Below are 24396 nucleotides of genomic sequence, written 5' to 3'. Positions count from 1 at the left end.
TCCAGTCCACAGTACCTCATCTCCTCCAGGACTCCAGTCCACAATACCTCGTCTCCTCCAGGACTCCAGTCCACAGTACCTCGTCTCCTCCAGGGCTCCAGTCCACAGTACCTCGTCTCCTCCAGGACTCCAGTCCACAGTACCTCGTCTCCTCCAGGACTCCAGTCCACAGTACCTCGTCTTCTCCAGGACTCCAGTCCACAGTACCTCGTCTCCTCCAGGACTCCAGTCCACAGTACCTCGTCTCCTCCAGGACTCCAGTCCACAGTACCTCGTCTCCTCCAGGACTCCAGTCCACAGTACCTCGTCTCCTCCAGGACTCCAGTCCACAGTACCTTGTCTCCTCCAGGACTCCAGTCCACAGTACCTCGTCTCCTCCAGGACTCCAGTCCACAGTACCTCGTCTCCTCCAGGACTCCAGTCCACAGTACCTCGTCTCCTCCAGGACTCCAGTCCACAATACCTCGTCTCCTCCAGGACTCCAAAAAGGTAAGGGGCTGTTGCTCTGCTCGTGGCTGGGAAAGGGTGCTCTGAGTTGGGGGGTTTCAGAGTGCTTCTTTGGAGGATATAATAAAATATGAAAGAGTTGTGTGTATGACTAGGAATATCTGTGTTTGTTTTGTGTGTGTTGCTACGTGAGAAAGAAAAGACTTGTTAGAAGAGGGGTGTTTTTAAATCAGTTTAGAGAAAACACAGCACCAGTCACCCTACCTTCTAACTCTGTCTTGGTGCCTAATGTTTGACAGCTCTGTTAGATGTGTACACACAGACAGCTCTGTTAGATGTGTACACACAGACAGCTCTGTTAGATGTGTACACACAGACAGCTCTGTTAGATGTGTACACACAGACAGCTCTGTTAGATGTGTACACACAGACAGCTCTGTTAGATGTGTACACACAGACAGCTCTGTTAGATGTATACACACAGACAGCTCTGTTAGATGTGTACACACAGACAGCTCTGTTAGATGTGTACACACAGACAGCTCTGTTAGATGTGTACACACAGACAGCTCTGTTAGATGTGTACACACAGACAGCTCTGTTAGATGTGTACACACTGACAGCTCTGTTAGATGTGTACACACAGACAGCTCTGTTAGATGTGTACACACAGACAGCTCTGTTAGATGTGTACACACAGACAGCTCTGTTAGATGTGTACACACAGACAGCTCTGTTAGATGTGTACACACAGACAGCTCTGTTAGATGTGTACACACAGACAGCTCTGTTAGATGTGTACACACAGACAGAGGGGAAAACTGTACTTCACACATCAGTGAATTTGATAGCTAACCAAACCATGATATCATTTATGGGGGAAAGTCCAGCTGTTCTGTGGGATGTTGGATTAAGGAAATTAAAATAAATCCTTGTGAAAATGTTTAACTGACTAGGGTGTGAGAGTTATGGTTCCTGCCAATGGTAAATGGGTATAGTAAAGGTCAGGTTTGGGGTCAATGCGAATTGAGATCCTTCAGTTCAGGAAGTAATCTGAAAAAATCTATATTCAATGACTTCTCAATAAATGGAGGAGGAGAAGCTACTTATTTAAAACGTTCCTGAATTGGGTGTCTTTAATTCTAATTAACCTACTGTTGACCAGGGCCCATAGGGTAGAGTACTACTGTTGACCAGGGCCCATAGGGTAGTGTACTACAGTTGACCAGGGCCCATAGGGTAGTGTACTACTGTTGACCAGGGCCCATAGGGTAGTGTAGGGTAGTGTACTACTGTTGACCAGGGCCCATAGGGTAGAGTACTACTGTTGACCAGGGCCCATAGGGTAGTGTACTACAGTTGACCAGGGCCCATAGGGTAGTGTACTACTGTTGACCAGGGCCCATAGGGTAGTGTAGGGTAGTGTACTACTGTTGACAAGGGCCCATAGGGTAGTGTACTACTGTTGACCAGGGCCCATAGGCTAGTGTACTACTGTTGACCAGGGAGGGCCCTTAGGGTAGTGTACTACTGTCGACCAGGGCCCATAGGGTAGTGTACTACTGTCGACCAGGGCCCATAGGGTAGTGTACTACTGTCGACCAGGGCCCATAGGGTAGTGTACTACTGTCGACCAGGGCCCATAGGGTAGTGTACTACTGTTGACCAGGGCCCATAGGCTAGTGTACTACAGTTGACCAGGACCCATAGGGTAGTGTACTACTGTCGACCAGGGCCCATAGGGTAGTGTACTACTGTCGACCAGGGCCCATAGGACTCCGGTTAAAAGTAGTGAACGATACAATTATGTCCCCCCCCACTTCTAAAACCAAAGTTGCGCCCCTGGTTTTAACAGTGATCAAGTAGACTACTATTTGATCATAATGTAGGACTACCAGAGGGGCCTACCATCAAAAACAATGGGGAAAATGCATCCCATAATATTTTAACATGGAAATAGCTGTTCTATCATTCAACCTACAGTAGCAGCCAATGTGTGGTGTTCAATGTTGGCCTACATTCTATGAGACGTTTGAAAAAAAACATTCAGGGCTTGTTGACATGAACCTGTTTATCCACTTGTCCTTCAGACAAGGAAACGACTGAAAATGTTGTTGAGTTGTTTGATGCAAGAAACCATTTTATTCCCATACCATTATTACAGAAAATCTGACAAATACAACACTGACCCTTTAACACAAAAAAGCTCTTTACCTGAATCACTTTTCAAAGAAGTCTAGAAATGCACACGTGTTGTGTCTTGTAGGAAACAAACACTCCTCCATTGAGGATTACAACTGATCTATAACTGGGCTAATAACTCACTAACTAGCAAAGGATATGAACAAATGTGCACACGTGGCTACATGCATCTCTCACTTTGATCTCAAAACAAGCTCATCTACTCACGACCGCTGATTCTGTAAAGACAGGCACGTTCAAACAGTGTTGCCAACTCCTCAATAAGGAAAGTAACTATTGGCTGTCCTAAAAGTCGCTAGAAATCTCTAAATGACTATTGCCTGTCCTAAAAGTTGCTAGAAATCGCTAAATGACTATTGGCTGTCCTAAAAGTCGCTAGAAATCGCTAAATGACTATTGGCTGTCCTAAAAGTCACTAGAAATCGCTAAATGACTATTGGCTGTCCTAAAAGTCGCTAGAAATCGCTAAATGACGTCTTTGCATAATTGGCCATGTAATTGTGATGGACGCTGTAGGAGAGAGGAATAAAGTTGTGGGAGAGACAAAATGCAAGTAAAAAAACATTCTTTTTTTTATGTCACAATTCCAACCCTCCTTTACCCGGGCTTGGGACCGGCAAAAGTGAACCAAAAGACTCTGGCGGAGTTACTAAGTTTTTTGTTTATTTGTTTATTTTTTTGTTATTTAGTTTATTTAATTTAAGAATGATGGAGGCCACTGTGTTCTTGGGGACCTTCAATGCTGCATATTTTTTGGTACCCTTCCCCAGATCTGTGCCTCGACACAATCCTGTCTCGGAGCTCTACGGACAATTCCTTCGTCCTCATGGCTTGGTTTTTGCTGTGACATGCACTGTCAACTGTGAAACCTTATTTAGACAGGTGTGTGCCTTTCCAAACCATGTCCAATCAATTGAATTTACCACAGGTGAACTCCAAGTTGTAGAAACATTTCAAAGATGATCAATGGAAACAGGATACACCTGAGCTCAATTTAGAGTAAATTTCATAGCAAAGGGTCTGAATACTTATGTAAATAAGGTATTTCTGTTTTGTAAACATTTGCAAACATTTTTAAGAACCTGTTTTTGCTTTGTCATTATGGGGTATTGTGATGTCATTATGGGGTATTGTGATGTCATTATGTTGTATTGTGTGTAGATTTCAGAGGATTTTTATTTATTTAATCCATTTTAGAATAAGGCTGTAACTTAAATAAATGTGGAAAAAGTCAAGGGGTCTGAATACTTCCCGAATACACTGTATGTACAGCACTGTAGTATAATCTATGCATTTCCTTATAATAGTTTGTTTTTAACGACTGACTGTGCTGTGTATTATAACTGATTCCAGATGACATACTGCATGCACTGTGTATTATAGCTGATTCCAGATGACATATTGTACTGTGTAATACAGCTGATTCCAGATGACATACTGTACTGTGTATTATAGCTGATTCCAGATGACATACTGTACTGTGTATTATAGCTGATTCCAGATGACATACTGCATGCACTGTGTATTATAGCTGATTCCAGATGACATATTGTACTGTGTAATACAGCTGATTCCAGATGACATACTGTACTGTGTATTATAACTGATTCCAGATGACATACTGCACTGTGTATTATAGCTGATTCCAGATGACATATTGTACTGTGTAATACAGCTGATTCCAGATGACATACTGTACTGTGTATTATAGCTGATTCCAGATGACATACTGTACTGTGTATTATAGCTGATTCCAGATGACATACTGTACTGTGTATTATAACTGATTCCAGATGACATACTGTACTGTGCATTCTAGCTGATTCCAGATGACATACTGTACTGTGTATTATAGCTGATTCCAGATGACATACTGTACTGTGTATTATAACTGATTCCAGATGACATACTGTACTGTGCATTATAGCTGATTCCAGATGACATACTGTACTGTGTATTATAGCTGATTCCAGATGACATACTGTACTGTGTATTATAGCTGATTCCAGATGACACACTGTACTGTGTATTATAGCTGATTCCAGATGACATACTGTACTGTGTATTATAGCTGATTCCAGATGACATACTGTACTGTGTATTATAGCTGATTCCAGATGACATACTGTACTGTGTATTATAGCTCATTCCAGATGACATACTGTACTGTGTATTATAGCTCATTCCAGATTACATATTGTACTGTGTATTATAGCTGATTCCAGATGACATACTGTACTGTGTATTATAGCTGATTCCAGATGACATACTGTACTGTGTATTATAGCTGATTCCAGATGACATACTGTACTGTGTTTGCCTGTGACTGACTAGTGTCTCAACACTATCTGAGGGGTCCATAATATGGCTTGGAACCTTTTACTGCAGTGAGTTCAAAGTATACACCTCACACACATGGTTATGGGCTTATAAAAAGAAGACACCTGTACCATGTCAGGTATAGAGTTGAAACGTATTCAGTTCTGAGTTTGCATCCCAATATTACACTTTATATACATCACAGAAGACTGAAACATAACAAAACTGTTTGACATAGAAACACTGGATTTTTGTCGCAAAAAAAAAAAAGATTTTTTTTTACAAATGATACAATTATGTAAAATATGAAAAACATTCCACCCATGCTTCTGGACATTACCTGCAGGAAAGGGCTATGAGGTCACAGAGGGCGCTTCTGGACATTGACTGCAGGAAAGGGCCATGAGGTCACAGAGGGCGCTTCTGGACATTGACTGCAGGCAAGGGCCATGAGGTCACAAAGGGCGCTTCTGGACATTGACTGCAGGAAAGGGCCATGAGGTCACAGAGGGCACTTCTGGACATTGACTGCAGGAAAAGGCGGCCTCTGTATTTTGTATTGTTAACTGATGTGTCATTGTGGATTGACACTTAAAAGTTTTCTATCTAACTCTAACTGTTAATCATTCACCAGTAACATAGACCAGAGTTATTCTGATAGATTTAGTGGGTGTGTGGCATTCATTAGTTGTGGTGTTGTTATAGACCTGTACTATTCAGAGGCTACAGGCCGTCTTTGTCCAATGAAATGTCACCAATCTAGTTATTTGTCCTAAAGAAATGTCACCAAACCTGTCAGGTTGAATACAGGGGTGTGTGTCAATGTTATAGGCAACAGCTTGAACAAGGTGTGTGTGTGTGAAAGAAGATAGGTGAGAGAGATAGATCATGTACTGTGTATTATAGCTGATTCCAGATGACATACTGTACTGTGTAATACAGCTGATTCCAGATTACATACTGTACTGTGTATTATAGGGGGGAGAGAAGGTGAGGGGCAGAGACATATGTTTTCTAAATGTGTTATTTTCATAAGGTGTGCTCAATGTGTTTGTGCTCACTGTCTTCCACTCTCTCTCTCTCTCTCAACCCCACCCCAGACAGTATGGAGAAGAGCCAGTATGGACCCCCGCAGGACGTGTCGGCTACCCCCTACACCGGCTTCCCAGCGGGCTACCAGGGAAGTGGGGGGGGAACAGCCTACCCCCCTCAGCCTGGCTTCCAGGGAGGTAAGATATCAGACCTACACTGATACTGTTCGGGACGGTTAAAGCCGACACTCATAGAAAATAAGGTGATGTGGAGAACTTGAAAGGGTTCTACGGCTATCCCCATAGGCGAACCCTCTGAAGAGCTTTTCAGACCAGGACTAGGTATCATCTGTGTTCAACAAACCAGACCTTATTCTTTATGTATTATGTATATTAAACATTTTCCTGGACAGCAACTCCCTTCAAAGTGTTTTCATTAAGCATTTTGGAAGTGTGTGTTATGATAGCCATAGATGTCATGAACATCATTGTTAAGGGCTGGCCAACCACTCTGTATCCCTGGGTTTGTGCTCCCATAACGCTGGCCAACCACTCTGTATCCCTGGGTTGGTGTCCCCATAATGCTGGCCAACCACTCTGTATCCCTGGGTTGGTGTCCCCATAACGCTGGCCAACCACTCTGTATCCCTGGGTTTGTGTTCCCATAATGCTGGCCAACCACTCTGTATCCCTGTGTCCCCATAATGCTGGCCAACCACTCTGTATCTCTGTGTCCCCATAATGCTGGCCAACCACTCTGTATCCCTGGGTTTGTGTTCCCATAATGCTGGCCAACCACTCTGTATCCCTGGGTTTGTGTTCCCATAATGCTGGCCAACCACTCTGTATCTCTGTGTCCCCATAATGCTGGCCAACCACTCTGTATCCCTGGGTTTGTGTTCCCATAATGCTGGCCAACCACTCTGTATCCCTGGGTTTGTGTTCCCATAATGCTGGCCAACCACTCTGTATCTCTGTGTCCCCATAATGCTGGCCAACCACTCTGTATCCCTGGGTTTGTGTTCCCATAATGCTGGCCAACCACTCTGTATCCCTGGGTTTGTGTTCCCATAATGCTGGCCAACCACTCTGTATCCCTGGGTTTGTGTTAATGCTGGCCAACCACTCTGTATCCCTGGGTTTGTGTTAATGCTGGCCAACCAATCTGTATCCCTGGGTTTGTGTTAATGCTGGCCAACCACTCTGTATCCCTGGGTTTGTGTTAATGCTGGCCAACCACTCTGTATCCCTGGGTTTGTGTTAATGCTGGCCAACCACTCTGTATCCCTGGGTTTGTGTTAATGCTGGCCAACCACTCTGTATCCCTGGGTTTGTGTTCCCATAATGCTGGCCAACCACTCTGTATCCCTGGGTTTGTGTTCCCATAATGCTGGCCAACCACTGTATCCCTGGGTTTGTGTTCCCATAATGCTGGCCAACCACTCTGTATCCCTGGGTTTGTGTTCCCATAATGCTGGCCAACCACTCTGTATCCCTGGGTTTGTGATAAATGACAGTGTATTGATGTATTTATTTATCCCTTATTGATCAGGTCCCCAACCCGGCATGTACCCACCACCTCCCCAACCCGGCATGTACCCACCACCTCCCCAACCCGGCACGGGCATGGCACAACCTACAAATGCCCCCGGCAGTGAGTCACACACACACACTGAAGAAAACTCCTAACTCTCTGACCAAACTACCTCAATCGTTTCCTTATTTTATTATTCACAGTACACCGTGGAAAACGAGAACCAAATAGTAGTCACACAAGGTATTGGCTGGATATCCTGGTCATAGCAACACCCAGCCTTAGCAACCCTTCTAATCCTCTACCCTCTGAGGGGGCGGGAAATATAGAACAAAGAACCCAATTTTTGGGGGACCTAATTGGTTTTGTCCAGTTCTATCCCGTTCTAACCAGTATTCTCCTCCCCTGCAGTAACCCAGGTGGTGGTTCTGACCAGTTCTATCTGGTTCTAACCAGTATTCTCCTCTCCCTACAGTAACCCAGGTGGTGATACAGCAGCCGCTGCTAAGAGACGTACCCGGCCAGATGATGTGTCCCCACTGTCAGGTCCCGGTTCTGACAGAGACCACACACACCACTGGACTGCTCACCTGGCTCATCTTTGGAGTCCTCTGCTGCTTCCTGTGAGTTATACAAGCACACACACCATATGCAGACATGTGGCAAACAGTTTTTTCTCTCAAACACACATACACTGTAGAGATGGATACACACACTGAATCCCTTCTCTCTCTCTAGGTGCTGGCCATGCTCTTGGATTCCATTCTGTGTTGACTCCTGTAAGGATGTAGAACACCGCTGCCCCAACTGCAAGAGAGTGATCCACATCCACAAACGCGAATAGACCAAGATGAGACGCATGCCACAAAGTGATCCACATACACAAACACATGTGACTAGACCAAGATGAGAAACCTGCCACAAATTGATCCACAACTAGCCCCGGCCCACAGACACTGCTGCCACAAAGTGATCTATACTTTTATGAATCCATTCCAATACACCACAAGTCTACACCACTACACAACTGGTCTACAACTCTACACCACTAGGTCAAGAACACTTTTAGTACCAGAGTAATGGTGACTCATATTTCCAACCATAACACACACGCTTGTGAACAATAGTCTGACTGTGGCTGAAATGACTACTGGAAGACCAGCTTAACATTGACTAGTGTCCGTGTGTAAAAAGCTAAGGCCACTTCTAGCAGACTCTTTACACTGATTGTAATATGTTTTCTTTCATTCTGTGAATCTTCATGTTAGACAGAAAGTAGGATTCTATTTGTATTGACGTTGGTATTGATTGGTTGTTGGGTTTTTTAAAGGGACAGTCCACAGTTGAAACAATAAAAAAGCTGAACCCTGCCTCTGTTTTTGTAAAAAGCTGTGTGACGGGTCTGGAGAAGTGTAACCGCTCTAAGACAGAGCTATGCATGCACTGACTGACCGTCCAAAAGTATATCTTTATCAATGTTTTGGGCTATACAGTGCTATTTTTACATTTACAAACATTGGAGCAAAACAAGCTGATATTTTGGGTTCTGATGGGTGATAGAGGATTTCTAAATTCCTTTATGTTTTATTGCCAAAACCAATTCGCACTCATTTCTAATTCATTAATGAATTGTAAGTTCATTAATTATGCATGAAGTAGATTGAGACCAGTCTTAAAAGCCAAAAGTAACAGCGTTTATTACAAGAGAGTACTAAATGCTTACACACATTTCCACAGGTTATAAACTGAAAATGACATCATCAGTTTCCCACCCTCTCTCCGATTCTCACAAGAGCCCATTGTTTATTAGGTCTGGTACAATCTTCCTGCTCCTCCCATAAAACTACATTCCAACCACTAGCATCTCTCCACTAATGGAATCCAACCAAAACATTCTTATCTGTCTGAAAAGCTATCTCATCCCTCCCCCTTAAACTTCCCAAGAGGCACAGACAATTAATTCTTTCTGCTTACATTTTCAGTAACAGCTTAACCAATAACTTTTACTTTTCATACCATAACATAATAGTATTAGAATAAATGGTTCTAATCAATAATGTATACATAATTAATCATTTCAACCATAATCTCCTCTAACAATGGGGTACAACAGTTGAACTAAGCACAAGTTATATTAACTGCGGATTGCCCCTTTTACTGATGAACAATAATTGTTTTAAAAGTCAATAATAACGGACTTTTGAGACAATAGTGGCCCTTTTTTCCAGAAACACACACTAATATTTTTTTCTAAAACGTATTCACCTGAAAAAGGCCTGTGTGAGGTGTGTTAACGCTTCTTTATAGCAATAGACAAGTGTGTAGTTGTGGCTTATAGGGTGTCTAATTGTTCTAAATGTTTTCAAAATGGGTGAGAGTCTGTTTTGTTTTTGTACAGACACCACTCCTACCTAAACAGCACCCTCACCCGCAAAGTAGAAATCAAAGGAAGAGAAACTGGAAATTGAATAACTGCAGTTGACATAGCTAAGTAAATTCAAGAATACTCTTATTGCAATGTGGATGGCTCTTAAAAGAGCCTTTGGTTGTGCATAGTGTAGTCTATGGTGTTGCCAAGGAACAGCATCCTTTGCGAAGAAGTAGGAGGTGAAGGTCTCCTGCACAGATTGCCTACTGTGCTGCGTTGTTGGCCCCCATCCTGGCAACATCCTGCAGAGCAGCAGACCTCTCCTCTGGCACACGGCGGAGCGCTGCATGTCCCCTCCTGTTCATCATCATGAAGTTATGCAGGACACAGGTAGTCTTCACAGATGCCTGAAATCCCCCACGAGACAGTGTCGTGGAAGATTCAGAATTTGTTGGTAACATATGTAAGATGTTTTATCAAATGTGTGTAAGTTACTTCTCATCAGAATGGTATTTTTGTATAATACTGTGGCGAGGTTGCAGTTATCTGTTCTATGTCAAGACTAAGTTGCATGGGTCGCGGAGAGGGGAGAGGTCAAAGTGTCATCATGTGTAAACATATATTTTACTCCCTACCTTTCCCAGTGGGGAAAGGAGGGTGGCAGTGTCTGGAATCATTCTATGCTCCCTCTAATGTTGTTTCTATCTTAACCTATAGCCTCATTCTCCTCTCTGTGAGCTTGTCCAGGATTGGTTGTATTTAGGGTTGGTTGTATCTAAATGACAATTTGATATATGCCTAGTTAAATAAAGGTAAAATAAAATAAAATCAACAGGCATATATCAAATGACAATTTGATATATGCCTAGTTAAATAAAGGTAAAATAAAATAAAATCAACAGGCATATATCAAATTGTCATTTAGATACAACCAACCCTAAATACAACCAATCCTGGACAAGCTCACAGAGAGGAGAATGAGACTATAGGTTAAGATAGAAACAACATTAGAGGGAGCATAGAATGATTCCAGACACTGCCACCCTCCTTTCCCCACTGGGAAAGGTAGGGAGTAACCCACCGTTCCTAGGCCGTCATTGAAAATAAGAATTTGTTCTTAACTGACTTGCCTAGTTAAATAAAGGTAAAATAAAATAAAATCAACAGGCATATATCAAATGAGACTGCCTGTTCAGGGGCAGAATGACAGATTTGTACCTTGTCAGCTCAGGGATTTGAACTTGCAACCTTCCGGTTACTAGCCCAACGCTCTAACCACTAGGCTACCCTGCCGCCCCAGGATTGGTTTATGGTTCTGGGGTTTGAGAAAGGAGACAAAGCTGAACGATTTATTATGTCTATGCTGTCTGACTATGTGTGTTCTTTGCTATTAAAGGATCTCAGTTGTATTGTAAGGGGGCTTTCAGAGAATTCATTGAGGGACACTGAATTTATCTGAGAGTCACAGGATTGTGATAGAGCTCATATAATTAAAGACGGACTTTTATAACTAACTCTGACTTGTGTGTGTGGTTTGCTCCCATGATTTGGTAAATAGAGGAAATTTCCACGACAACAGTCCCAGATGGCCCTGGTCACCCAACTGTGCAGTGCCCTACACAGTGACAATCGTTTTGAAGAAATTTCAAGTTGCAAGGCATCTGTAGGAATATGGAAGATAATGTCATTAGACTTTTACATCACCAGGTCATTGTGGATTAGTATAAAGTATAATATATCTTATAAACAAACAAACATAACATTGGATAGATGCATGTGAGACAGCAGGATCATATCAAGGATAGCATCACAAATGAATACATAAATACTACTTGAAGCTTGATGATGACTTGATCATTTGAATCAGCTGAGTGGCACTAAGGCAAAAATTAAAATGTGTACCCCTTTGAGACCCCAGGAACAGGACTGGGACCCATTGCTCTTCATCTGCAGGCAGGGTTTCACAGCTCTGTATCTGAGGACAGAAAACAGACTTCATTATACTAAACTTAGACCACACTGAATATTATGTTACGATTCTCTCCGTCCTCACTTCTTACTATGGAGTGGAACTACACAACAGTACCTGCCCTATCCAGAATAGCCGACTCTACCTTCTGACAGTTGGAGCAGCTATCCTTTCACTCTCTTCCATGGCTGTTAGCTAGCTAGCTACCTACAAATGCATTTGGAGTTTGTTCTACAATTACATCTAGATAGCTAGTCATTATGAAGTTAGGTAACTGGTGATATTTAATTCAGTTAGCTAGCTATGCAGTATGTAAAGTTTGTTAGATAGCTAGCTACGTTAGCAGCTCAGTTGGGTTAACTTGCACTGTAGCTAGTTAGCTGATAATTCATCAACTGCATTAAAATGCTTATACTAACCTTACTATTTGTTAAGTAAATTGACTGTAGTATGCTTATTGGTCATAGTATGGGTATAGTTAGTCTACCACAAGTTCCCGCACTTCATTCACCAAAATACAAAGTATACTGCAGTGAACAACATTTCCGTTCTTTCATGGCCCATAAATGCAGTTCTTCAGAAAATAGGCTCCAACGTTTTCAGATTTGAACAAAATGGCGGAAAATATGCGGAGCGATCGGTAACGATGCTTCGAGGGTGACTGTTGTTGATGTGTGCAGAGGGTCCCTGGTTCGCGCCCGGGTATGGGCGAGGGGACGGTCTAAAGTTATACTGTTACACAAGTGTACAGGCCATAACAAATATCATTTTAATTATGCACGTTTTTACTAAATTTGCACTATACACATAATATAAATGACGACGAGACACACAACTTTTGTTTCTTATATCCCATACGTAACTGTATTGCAGAAATACAGTTTGGCATTTGCTATCATTGTTTTCTATGTTGCGTGCACGCTTCATAGTTTACGTGGTAACAGTCATTGTTATAATTTAACCATTATCATTCTCAAGTAAATAGTCACAGTTCAAAGTAATGTCTTGTTTACCTCTATTCCTCAGCAGTGATGGATGCCACGGTGTGCTGATTAAGGAGGTCCGACCTGAATCCCAGGGTTAAAATACGGTTCCGGAAGGGAGTTGGGAAATGCCCACCCTCTGTTCACCCCAGTGGAACTCTTTTTCCCTTTGACGAGTTTAAAATAGCGAAGTACAGTTATACATTGATATTGTATACTGTTATTGATAAAATAATGCTTATATTTAACGTTATCATTATTGTAGAAATGTAAAACTTGACGGTTTGCAGACTTGCCTTGGAGCTGGCCACTCTCCTTATAATGGAACGTCCCATCAGCGAGTTGATTTTTGGTTTATGTACGTTCTGTTCCTGCACGTTATAGCGTAGTTCTTTTTAACGTTAATACTTTATAGGACAGTTCGTTTTTCAAGTCATTTAGCCCTTGGTATATTTTAAAGCACTTTGGTTTATTTGCTTGTCGTATTTTGTATCATCCCAGTTTTGATAAATAAACCCCCTTGTTGTTTAATTGTGACACTCACTTGATTTGATTGACAGCCTGGCTCAGCGTTCTCTTCAACAGAGCCTGGATGCTCCTGATTAACTCCACCTCCTGCGGTACACAAACACAACCATCACCTTATTTTCAGATTGGTTTCTAGTGAAATAACGTCTAGGCAACATTTAGTAATGATACAAGTATTTAGGTGAACTAGAGCAAAGACAAGTCTATGTTATTTTTGTATCATCAGCAGCTCCTCCGCTACGCGGTCGCAATTCCCGACAGGTTAGGTTATCCGTGGCGATGGCGAACGGGATCTCAGTGGCGTCCAGCGCCTTCAACAGCCTCCTCTTCTGCCCCAGGAGGAGGTCTGTCTCGGCCACCAGCTTCTCGATGTGCCGCTGCAGCTCCGACTTCCAGAAGTGGATATGCTGCAGTCTCTCTCCCAGGTGCCGCGTCCCCTCAGCTTGGGTGCGCAGAGTCCCGGCCTCGGTCTCCGTATCCAGTGTTTTGGACTCCTTTGGCGAATCCTCTTTGCGTTGTTTCAGTCTGTAACCACCTGGTGAAGGGTAGAGAAATGCTTGAAGTGCCATTCCTCTGAACGGTACCACGCAGTAGCCAAGCCGGAGGAGGGATACAAGTGTATGTGTGCGGGAGGCCACTCTAAAGTGTGCAATGCCACAGATGTCTCAAGTTGAGGGAGCATGCAATTGGCATGCTGACTGAAGGAATGTTCACCAGAGCTGTTGCCAGAGAATTTAATGTTAATTTCTCCACCATAAGCCACCTCCAACATTGTTTTAGACAATATGGCAGAATGTTGAATAACCACACCAGACGTCTGAGACCAGCCACCCAGACAGCTGATGAAATTGAGGACTCTTTCTGCCTGTAATAAAGCCCTTTTGTGGGGGAACAAATCATTCTGATTGGCTGGGCCTGGCTCCCAAGTAGGTGGTCCTATGCTCTTCCAGGCCCATCTATGGCTGCGCCCCTGCCCAGTCATATGAAGTCCATAGATTAGAGCCGAATACATTTATTTCAATTGACTGATTTACTGACTGATTTCCTGTAACTCAGTAAAACTGTTGAAATTGTTGCATGTTACGTTTATATTTTTCTTCAGTATACATTCTCAGGAAACAACGAATGGTGGATGGATGAACACACACTTTTCTAAAATGTATTCACCTGAAAATAGGCCTATGTTAGGTGTTCTAATGACCTTTTTTCCAAACACCAATGGACCAATGTTAGTAAACTAATGACTGTCTGGTCTGCGTTACGTTCTAATAGTCTAACTGAAAGTTACTCATCTCACCAACAACCACAGCAATGTTGATAATCGGGAACAATAACACATTACCGTTTAACACTGTGACTTACCACAGCCACTATTTCCCTTCTCTCTCTCTCACACACACACAACATATTCACACCCCTCCACCTCTTCACTTTAAAACCCTTTAGTGAGTCAGAGGTCTCTGGTCTATTGATGGGAATCAGTCTTCAGGCCTGTGTCCCAAATGACACCATGCTCCCTAGATACGGTAGTGCACTACATTTGACCAGGGCTCAATGTCATTTGGGAAATGCCCCTGGTGTGAGTGGAATTTCCTGTTTGAATAGGTTTTTACCTCATCTGCCTCACTCCTCCCCTCTGTGTGTGCGCTCGTTCTCACTCTATTTCCTACCTGGTTCACTTTCTCACTGTCTGTCTGGAGTAGCAGCTCTATTCTTTAGCTCCACACAGTCGTCTCCTCCAGGACTCCAGTCCACAGTACCTCGTCTCCTCCAGGGCTCCAGTCCACAGTACCTCGTCTCCAGGACTCCAGTCCACAGTACCTCGTCTCCTCCAGGACTCCAGTCCACAGTACCTCGTCTCCTCCAGGACTCCAGTCCACAGTACCTCGTCTCCTCCAGGACTCCAGTCCACAGTACCTCGTCTCCTCCAGGGCTCCAGTCCACAGTACTCGTCTCCTCCAGGGCTCCAGTCCACAGTACCTCGTCTCCTCCAGGACTCCAGTCCACAGTACCTCGTCTCCTCCAGGGCAGTCCACAGTACCTCGAGTGCTCCAGTCCACAGTACCTCGGACTCTCCACAGTACTCCTCCTCCAGGACTCCAGTCCACAGTACCTCGTCTCCTCCAGGACTCCAGTCCACAGTACCTCGTCTCCTCCAGGACTCCAGTCCACAGTACCTCGTCTCCTCCAGGACTCCAGTCCACAGTACCTCGTCTCCTCCAGGACTCCAGTCCACAGTACCTCGTCTCCTCCAGGACTCCAGTCCACAGTACCTCGTCTCCTCCAGGACTCCAGTCCACAGTACCTCGTCTCCTCCAGGACTCCAGTCCACAGTACCTCGTCTCCTCCAGGACTCCAGTCCACAGTACCTCGTCTCCTCCAGGACTCCAGTCCACAGTACCTCGTCTCCTCCAGGACTCCAGTCCACAATACCTCGTCTCCTCCAGGACTCCAAAAAGGTAAGGGGCTGTTGCTCTGCTCGTGGCTGGGAAAGGGTGCTCTGAGTTGGGGGGTTTCAGAGTGCTTCTTTGCAGGATATAATAAAATATGAAAGAGTTGTGTGTATGACTAGGAATATCTGTGTTTGTTTTGTGTGTGTTGCTACGTGAGAAAGAAAAGACTTGTTAGAAGAGGGGTGTTTTTAAATCAGTTTAGAGAAAACACAGCACCAGTCACCCTACCTTCTAACTCTGTCTTGGTGCCTAATGTTTGACAGCTCTGTTAGATGTGTACACACAGACAGCTCTGTTAGATGTGTACACACAGACAGCTCTGTTAGATGTGTACACACAGACAGCTCTGTTAGATGTGTACACACAGACAGCTCTGTTAGATGTGTACACACAGACAGCTCTGTTAGATGTGTACACACAGACAGCTCTGTTAGATGTGTACACACAGACAGCTCTGTTAGATGTGTACACACAGACAGCTCTGTTAGATGTGTACACACAGACAGCTCTGTTAGATGTGTACACACAGACAGCTCTGTTAGATGTGTACACACAGACAGCTCTGTTAGATGTGTACACACAGACAGCTCTGTTAGATGTGTACACACAGACAGCTCTGTTAGATGTGTACACACAGACAGCTCTGTTAGATGTGTACACACAGACAGCTCTGTTAGATGTATACACACAGACAGCTCTGTTAGATGTGTACACACAGACAGCTCTGTTAGATGTGTACACACAGACAGCTCTGTTAGATGTGTACACACAGACAGCTCTGTTAGATGTGTACACACAGACAGCTCTGTTAGATGTGTACACACAGACAGCTCTGTTAGATGTGTACACACAGACAGCTCTGTTAGATGTGTACACACAGACAGCTCTGTTAGATGTGTACACACAGACAGAGGGGAAAACTGTACTTCACACATCAGTGAATTTGATAGCTAACCAAACCATGATATCATTAATGGGGAAAGTCCAGCTGTTCTGTGGGATGTTGGATTAAGGAAATTAAAATAAATCCTTGTGAAAATGTTTAACTGACTAGGGTGTGAGTTATGGTTCCTGCCAATGGTAAATGGGTATAGTAAAGGTCAGGTTTGGGGTCAATGCGAATTGAGATCCTTCAGTTCAGGAAGTAATCTGAAAAAATCTATATTCAATGACTTCTCAATAAATGGAGGAGGAGAAGCTACTTATTTAAAACGTTCCTGAATTGGGTGTCTTTAATTCTAATTAACCTACTGTTGACCAGGGCCCATAGGGTAGAGTACTACTGTTGACCAGGGCCCATAGGGTAGAGTACTACTGTTGACCAGGGCCCATAGGGTAGAATACTACTGTTGACCAGGGCCCATAGGGTAGAATACTACTGTTGACCAGGGCCCATAGGGTAGAGTACTACTGTTGACCAAGGCCCATAGGGTAGTGTACTACAGTTGACCAGGACCCATAGGGTAGTGTACTACTGTTGACCAGGGCCCATAGGGTAGTGTAGGGTAGTGTACTACTGTTGACCAGGGCCCATAGGGTAGAGTACTACTGTTGACCAGGGCCCATAGGGTAGTGTACTACAGTTGACCAGGGCCCATAGGGTAGAGTACTACTGTTGACCAGGGCCCATAGGGTAGAGTACTACTGTTGACCAGGGCCCATAGGGTAGAATACTACTGTTGACCAGGGCCCATAGGGTAGAATACTACTGTTGACCAGGGCCCATAGGGTAGAGTACTACTGTTGACCAAGGCCCATAGGGTAGTGTACTACAGTTGACCAGGACCCATAGGGTAGTGTACTACTGTTGACCAGGGCCCATAGGGTAGTGTAGGGTAGTGTACTACTGTTGACCAGGGCCCATAGGGTAGAGTACTACTGTTGACCAGGGCCCATAGGGTAGTGTACTACAGTTGACCAGGGCCCATAGGGTAGTGTACTACTGTTGACCAGGGCCCATAGGGTAGTGTAGGGTAGTGTACTACTGTTGACAAGGGCCCATAGGGTAGTGTACTACTGTTGACCAGGGCCCATAGGCTAGTGTACTACTGTTGACCAGGGAGGGCCCTTAGGGTAGTGTACTACTGTCGACCAGGGCCCATAGGGTAGTGTACTACTGTCGACCAGGGCCCATAGGGTAGTGTACTACTGTTGACCAGGGCCCATAGGCTAGTGTACTACTGTTGACCAGGGCCCTTAGGGTAGTGTACTACTGTCGACCAGGGCCCATAGGGTAGTGTACTACTGTCGACCAGGGCCCATAGGACTCCAGTTAAAAGTAGTGAACGATACAATTATGTCCCCCTTCTAAAACCAAAGTTGCGCCCCTGGTTTTAACAGTGATCAAGTAGACTACTATTTGATCATAATGTAGGACTACCAGAGGGGCCTACCATCAAAAACAATGGGGAAAATGCATCCCATAATATTTTAACATGGAAATAGCTGTTCTATCATTCAACCTACAGTAGCAGCCAATGTGTGGTGTTCAATGTTGGCTACATTCTATGAGACGTTTGAAAAAAAACATTCAGGGCTTGTTGACATGAACCTGTTTATCCACTTGTCCTTCAGACAAGGAAGCGACTGAAAATGTTGTTGAGTTGTTTGATGCAAGAAACCATTTTATTCCCATACCATTATTACAGAAAATCTGACAAATACAACACTGACCCTTTAACACAAAAAAGCTCTTTACCTGAATCACTTTTCAAAGAAGTCTAGAAATGCACACGTGTTGTGTCTTGTAGGAAACAAACACTCCTCCATTGAGGATTACAACTGATCTATAACTGGGCTAATAACTCACTAACTAGCAAAGGATATGAACAAATGTGCACACGTGGCTACATGCAGCTCTCACTTTGATCTCAAAACAAGCTCATCTACTCACGACCGCTGATTCTGTAAAGACAGGCACGTTCAAACAGTGTTGCCAACTCCTCAATAAGGAAAGTAACTATTGGCTGTCCTAAAAGTCGCTAGAAATCGCTAAATGACAATTGGCTGTCCTAAAAGTCGCTAGAAATCTCTAAATGACTATTGCCTGTCCTAAAAGTTGCTAGAAATCGCTAAATGACTATTGGCTGTCCTAAAAGTCGCTAGAAATCGCTAAATGACTATTGGCTGTCCTAAAAGTCACTAGAAATCGCTAAATGACTATTGGCTGTCCTAAAAGTCGCTAGAAATCGCTAAATGACATCTTTGCATAATTGGCCATGTAATTGTTATGGACGCTGTAGGAGAGAGGAATAAAGTTGTGGGAGAGACAAAATGCAAGTAAAAAAACATTCTTTTTTTTTTATGTCACAATTCCAACCCTCCTTTACCCGGGCTTGGGACCGGCAAAAGTGAACCAAAAGACTCTGGCGGAGTTACTAAGTTTTTTGTTTATTTGTTTATTTTTTTGTTATTTAGTTTATTTCATTTAAGAATGATGGAGGCCACTGCGTTCTTGGGGACCTTCAATGCTGCATATTTTTTGGTACCCTTCCCCAGATCTGTGCCTCGACACAATCCTGTCTCGGAGCTCTACGGACAATTCCTTCGTCCTCATGGCTTGGTTTTTGCTGTGACATGCACTGTCAACTGTGAAACCTTATTTAGACAGGTGTGTGCCTTTCCAAACCATGTCCAATCAATTGAATTTACCACAGGTGAACTCCAAGTTGTAGAAACATTTCAAAGATGATCAATGGAAACAGGATACACCTGAGCTCAATTTAGAGTAAATTTCATAGCAAAGGGTCTGAATACTTATGTAAATAAGGTATTTCTGTTTTGTAAACATTTGCAAACATTTTTAAGAACCTGTTTTTGCTTTGTCATTATGGGGTATTGTGATGTCATTATGTTGTATTGTGTGTAGATTTCAGAGGATTTTTTATTTATTTAATCCATTTTAGAATAAGGCTGTAACTTAAATAAATGTGGAAAAAGTCAAGGGGTCTGAATACTTCCCGAATACACTGTATGTACAGCACTGTAGTATAATCTATGCATTTCCTTATAATAGTTTGTTTTTAACGACTGACTGTGCTGTGTATTATAACTGATTCCAGATGACATACTGCACTGTGTATTATAGCTGATTCCAGATGACATACTGTACTGTGTATTATAGCTGATTCCAGATGACATACTGTACTGTGTATTATAGCTGATTCCAGATGACATATTGTACTGTGTAATACAGCTGATTCCAGATGACATACTGTACTGTGTAATACAGCTGATTCCAGATGACATACTGTACTGTGTATTATAGCTGATTCCAGATGACATACTGTACTGTGTATTATAGCTGATTCCAGATGACATACTGTACTGTGTATTATAGCTGATTCCAGATGACATACTGTACTGTGTATTATAGCTGATTCCAGATGACATACTGTACTGTGTATTATAGCTGATTCCAGATGACATACTGTACTGTGTATTATAGCTGATTCCAGATGACATACTGTACTGTGTATTATAGCTGATTCCAGATGACATACTGTACTGTGTATTATAGCTGATTCCAGATGACATACTGTACTGTGTATTATAGCTGATTCCAGATGACATACTGTACTGTGTATTATAGCTGATTCCAGATGACATACTGTACTGTGTATTATAACTGATTCCAGATGACATACTGTACTGTGTATTATAGCTGATTCCAGATGACATACTGTACTGTGTATTATAGCTGATTCCAGATGACATACTGTACTGTGTTTGCCTGTGACTGACTAGTGTCTCAACACTATCTGAGGGGTCCATAATATGGCTTGGAACCTTTTACTGCAGTGAGTTCAAAGTATACACCTCACACACATGGTTATGGGCTTATAAAAAGAAGACACCTGTACCATGTCAGGTATAGAGTTGAAACGTATTCAGTTCTGAGTTTGCATCCCAATATTACACTTTATATACATCACAGAAGACTGAAACATAACAAAACTGTTTGACATAGAAACACTGGATTTTTGTTGCAAATTTTTTAATTTTTTAATGATACAATTATGTAAAATATGAAAAACATTCCACCCATGAGGTCACAGAGGGCGCTTCTGGACATTAACTTCAGGAAAGGGCCATGAGGTCACAGAGGGCGCTTCTTTAAAAAAAGATATATATATTTCACCTTTATTTAACAAGGTAGGCTAGTTGAGAACAAGTTCTCATTTGCAACTGCGACCTGGCCAAGATAAAGCATAGCAGTGTGAACAGACAACACAGAGTTACACATGGAGTAAACAATTAACAAGTCAATAATACAGTAGAAAAAATAAAAAAAAGGGGAGTCTATATACAATGTGTGCAAAAGGCATGAGGAGGTAGGCGAATAATTACAATATTGCAGATTAACACTGGAGTGATAGATGATCAGATGATCATGTACAGGTAGAGATATTGGTGTGCAAAAGAGCAGAAAAGTAAATAAATAAAAACTGTGGGGATGAGGTAGGTGAAAATGGGTGGGCTATTTACCAATAGATTATGTACAGCTGCAGCGATCAGTTAGCTGCTCAGATAGCTGATGTTTGAAGTTGGTGAGGGAGATAAAAGTCTTCAACTTCTGGACATTGACTGCAGGCAAGGGCCATGAGGTCACAGAGGGCGCTTCTGGACATTGAATGCAGGAAAGGGCCATGAGGTCACAGAGGGCACTTCTGGACATTGACTGCAGGAAAGGGCGGCCTCTGTATTTTGTATTGTCAACTGATGTGTCATTGTGGATTGACACTTAAAAGTTTTCTATCTAACTCTAACTGTTAATCATTCACCAGTAACATAGACCAGAGTTATTCTGATAGATTTAGTGGGTGTGTGGCATTCATTAGTTGTGGTGTTGTTATAGGCTTGTACTATTCAGAGGCTACAGGTCTTTGTCCAATGAAATGTCACCAATCTAGTTATTTGTCCTAAAGAAATGTCACCAAACCTGTCAGGTTGAATACAGGGGTGTGTGTCAATGTTATAGGCAACAGCTTGAACAAGGTGTGTGTGTGTGAAAGAAGATAGGTGAGAGAGATAGGTGAGAGAGATAGATACTGTACTGTGTATTATAGCTGATTCCAGATTACATACTGTACTGTGTATTATAGGGGGGAGAGAAGGTGAGGGGCAGAGACATATGTTTTCTAAATGTGTTATTTTCATAAGGTGTGCTCAATGTGTTTGTGCTCACTGTCTTCCACTCTCTCTCTCTCTCTCAACCCCACCCCAGACAGTATGGAGAAGAGCCAGTATGGACCCCCGCAGGACGTGTCGGCTACCCCCTACCCCGGCTTCCCAGCGGGCTACCAGGGAAGTGGGGGGGGAACAGCCTACCCCCCTCAGCCTGGCTTCCAGGGAGGTAAGATATCAGACCTACACTGATACTGTTCGGGACGGTTAAAGCCGACACTCATAGAAAATAAGGTGATGTGGAGAACTTGAAAGGGTTCTACGGCTATCCCCATAGGAGAACCCTCTGAAGAGCTTTTCAGACCAGGACTAGGTATCATCTGTGTTCAACAAACCAGACCTTATTCTTTATGTATTATGTATATTAAACATTTTCCTGGACAGCAACTCCCTTCAAAGTGTTTTCATTAAGCATTTTGGAAGTGTGTGTTATGATAGCCATAGATGTCATGAACATCATTGTTAAGGGCTGGCCAACCACTCTGTATCCCTGGGTTTGTGCTCCCATAACGCTGGCCAACCACTCTGTATCCCTGGGTTGGTGTCCCCATAATGCTGGCCAACCACTCTGTATCCCTGGGTTGGTGTCCCCATAACGCTGGCCAACCACTCTGTATCCCTGGGTTTGTGTTCCCATAATGCTGGCCAACCACTCTGTATCCCTGGGTTTGTGATAAATGACAGTGTATTGATGTATTTATTTATCCCTTATTGATCAGGTCCCCAACCCGGCATGTACCCACCACCTCCCCAACCCGGCATGTACCCACCACCTCCCCAACCCGGCATGTACCCACCACCTCCCCAACCCGGCACGGGCATGGCACAACCTACAAATGCCCCCGGCAGTGAGTCACACACACACACTGAAGAAAACTCCTAACTCTCTGACCAAACTACCTCAATCGGTTCCTTATTTTATTATTCACAGTACACCGTGGAAAACGAGAACCAAATAGTAGTCACACAAGGTATTGGCTGGATATCCTGGTCATAGCAACACCCAGCCTTAGCAACCCTTCTAATCCTCTACCCTCTGAGGGGGCGGGAAATATAGAACAAAGAACCCAATTTTTGGGGGACCTAATTGGTTTTGTCCAGTTCTATCCCGTTCTAACCAGTATTCTCCTCCCCTGCAGTAACCCAGGTGGTGGTTCTGACCAGTTCTATCTGGTTCTAACCAGTATTCTCCTCTCCCTACAGTAACCCAGGTGGTGATACAGCAGCCGCTGCTAAGAGACGTACCCGGCCAGATGATGTGTCCCCACTGTCAGGTCCCGGTTCTGACAGAGACCACACACACCACTGGACTGCTCACCTGGCTCATCTTTGGAGTCCTCTGCTGCTTCCTGTGAGTTATACAAGCACACACACCATATGCAGACATGTGGCAAACATAGTTTTTTCTCTCAAACACACATACACTGTAGAGATGGATACACACACTGAATCCCTTCTCTCTCTCTAGGTGCTGGCCATGCTCTTGGATTCCATTCTGTGTTGACTCCTGTAAGGATGTAGAACACCGCTGCCCCAACTGCAAGAGAGTGATCCACATCCACAAACGCGAATAGACCAAGATGAGACGCATGCCACAAAGTGATCCACATACACAAACACATGTGACTAGACCAAGATGAGAAACCTGCCACAAATTGATCCACAACTAGCCCCGGCCCACAGACACTGCTGCCACAAAGTGATCTATACTTTTATGAATCCATTCCAATACACCACAAGTCTACACCACTACACAACTGGTCTACAACTCTACACCACTAGGTCAAGAACACTTTTAGTACCAGAGTAATGGTGACTCATATTTCCAACCATAACACACACGCTTGTGAACAATAGTCTGACTGTGGCTGAAATGACTACTGGAAGACCAGCTTAACATTGACTAGTGTCAGTGTGTAACAAGCTAAGGCCACTTCTAGCAGACTCTTTACACTGATTGTAATATATGTTTTCTTTCATTCTGTGAATCTTCATGTTAGACAGAAAGTAGGATTCTATTTGTATTGACGTTGGTATTGATTGGTTGTTGGGTTTTTAAAGGGACAGTCCACAGTTGAATCAATAAAAAAGCTGAACCCTGCCTCTGTTTTTGTAAAAAGCTGTGGGATGGGTCTGGAGAAGTGTAACCGCTCTAAGACAGAGCTATGCATGCACTGACTGACCGTCCAAAAGTATATCTTTATCAATGTTTTGGGCTATACAGTGCTATTTTTACATTTACAAACATTGGAGCAAAACAAGCTGATATTTTGGGTTCTGATGGGTGATAGAGGAATTCTAAATTCCTTTATGTTTTATTGCCAAAACCAATTCGCACTCATTTCTAATTCATTGATGAATTGTAAGTTCATTAAT

At 43.3% G+C, this 24396-nt stretch overlaps 3 protein-coding genes and 1 long non-coding RNA gene across 10 annotated transcripts in view; 3 read left to right on the top strand and 1 right to left on the bottom strand.

Moving 5' to 3' along the window:
- The first annotated feature begins 347 nt into the window (after positions 1 to 347).
- Positions 348 to 24396, top strand: part of LOC127932628 (lipopolysaccharide-induced tumor necrosis factor-alpha factor homolog) — a 51512-nt gene continuing 27463 nt past the window's right edge. The window contains exon 1 of the mRNA XM_052528931.1: positions 348 to 489. The gene's annotated coding sequence lies outside the window, so the exon portion shown is untranslated. The remainder of the gene's footprint in view (positions 490 to 24396) is intronic.
- Positions 5938 to 8903, top strand: LOC127932631 (LITAF domain-containing protein-like). Its single transcript, XM_052528938.1, has 4 exons — positions 5938 to 5958; positions 6069 to 6197; positions 8009 to 8156; positions 8272 to 8903. Exons 2-4 carry the CDS (start codon positions 6074 to 6076, stop codon positions 8375 to 8377), a joined length of 378 nt encoding a protein of 125 aa, XP_052384898.1. The 5' UTR covers positions 5938 to 5958; positions 6069 to 6073; the 3' UTR covers positions 8378 to 8903.
- LOC127932634 (uncharacterized) lies at positions 14966 to 18547 on the bottom strand. 6 transcript variants are annotated; one of them, XR_008146213.1, is made up of 4 exons: positions 18533 to 18547; positions 15495 to 15907; positions 15362 to 15393; positions 14966 to 15173 (listed from the first exon to the last, which is right to left on the bottom strand). It is a non-coding gene; the product is annotated as an uncharacterized LOC127932634 (long non-coding RNA). The 6 variants fall into 6 exon arrangements; XR_008146212.1 differs by lacking the exon at positions 15362 to 15393 and adding an exon at positions 15267 to 15298; XR_008146209.1 differs by lacking the exon at positions 15362 to 15393 and adding an exon at positions 15235 to 15298 and having other exon boundaries at positions 14975 to 15173.
- Positions 15698 to 24121, top strand: LOC127932629 (lipopolysaccharide-induced tumor necrosis factor-alpha factor homolog). 2 transcript variants are annotated; one of them, XM_052528934.1, is made up of 5 exons: positions 15698 to 15840; positions 22061 to 22189; positions 22740 to 22868; positions 23224 to 23371; positions 23489 to 24121. In XM_052528934.1, the coding sequence occupies exons 2-5, from the start codon at positions 22066 to 22068 to the stop codon at positions 23592 to 23594; spliced, it is 507 nt and encodes a 168-aa protein (XP_052384894.1). In that variant the 5' UTR covers positions 15698 to 15840; positions 22061 to 22065; the 3' UTR covers positions 23595 to 24121. The 2 variants fall into 2 exon arrangements, with proteins under 2 accessions (XP_052384894.1, XP_052384895.1); XM_052528935.1 differs by having other exon boundaries at positions 15709 to 15840; positions 22065 to 22189.

This window comes from Oncorhynchus keta, chromosome 10 (assembly GCF_023373465.1).
Source record: "Oncorhynchus keta strain PuntledgeMale-10-30-2019 chromosome 10, Oket_V2, whole genome shotgun sequence".
Taxonomy (NCBI): Eukaryota; Metazoa; Chordata; class Actinopteri; order Salmoniformes; family Salmonidae; genus Oncorhynchus; species Oncorhynchus keta.
The sequence above is the reverse complement of the archived record's forward strand: the minus strand, read 5'-3'. Positions and strand labels throughout refer to the sequence as shown.

Excerpts from the sequence above, each read along its gene's own strand:
- LOC127932631 (XM_052528938.1), top strand. The coding sequence starts at position 6,074 with ATGGAGAAGAGCCAGTATGGACCCCCGCAGGACGTGTCGGCTACCCCC. Across the intron at positions 6,198-8,008 it reads TCAGCCTGGCTTCCAGGGAG|TAACCCAGGTGGTGATACAG; the intron begins GTAAGATATCAG and ends CTCTCCCTACAG. Across the intron at positions 8,157-8,271 it reads GGAGTCCTCTGCTGCTTCCT|GTGCTGGCCATGCTCTTGGA; the intron begins GTGAGTTATACA and ends CTCTCTCTCTAG.
- LOC127932629 (XM_052528934.1), top strand. The coding sequence starts at position 22,066 with ATGGAGAAGAGCCAGTATGGACCCCCGCAGGACGTGTCGGCTACCCCC. Across the intron at positions 22,190-22,739 it reads TCAGCCTGGCTTCCAGGGAG|GTCCCCAACCCGGCATGTAC; the intron begins GTAAGATATCAG and ends CTTATTGATCAG. Across the intron at positions 23,372-23,488 it reads GGAGTCCTCTGCTGCTTCCT|GTGCTGGCCATGCTCTTGGA; the intron begins GTGAGTTATACA and ends CTCTCTCTCTAG.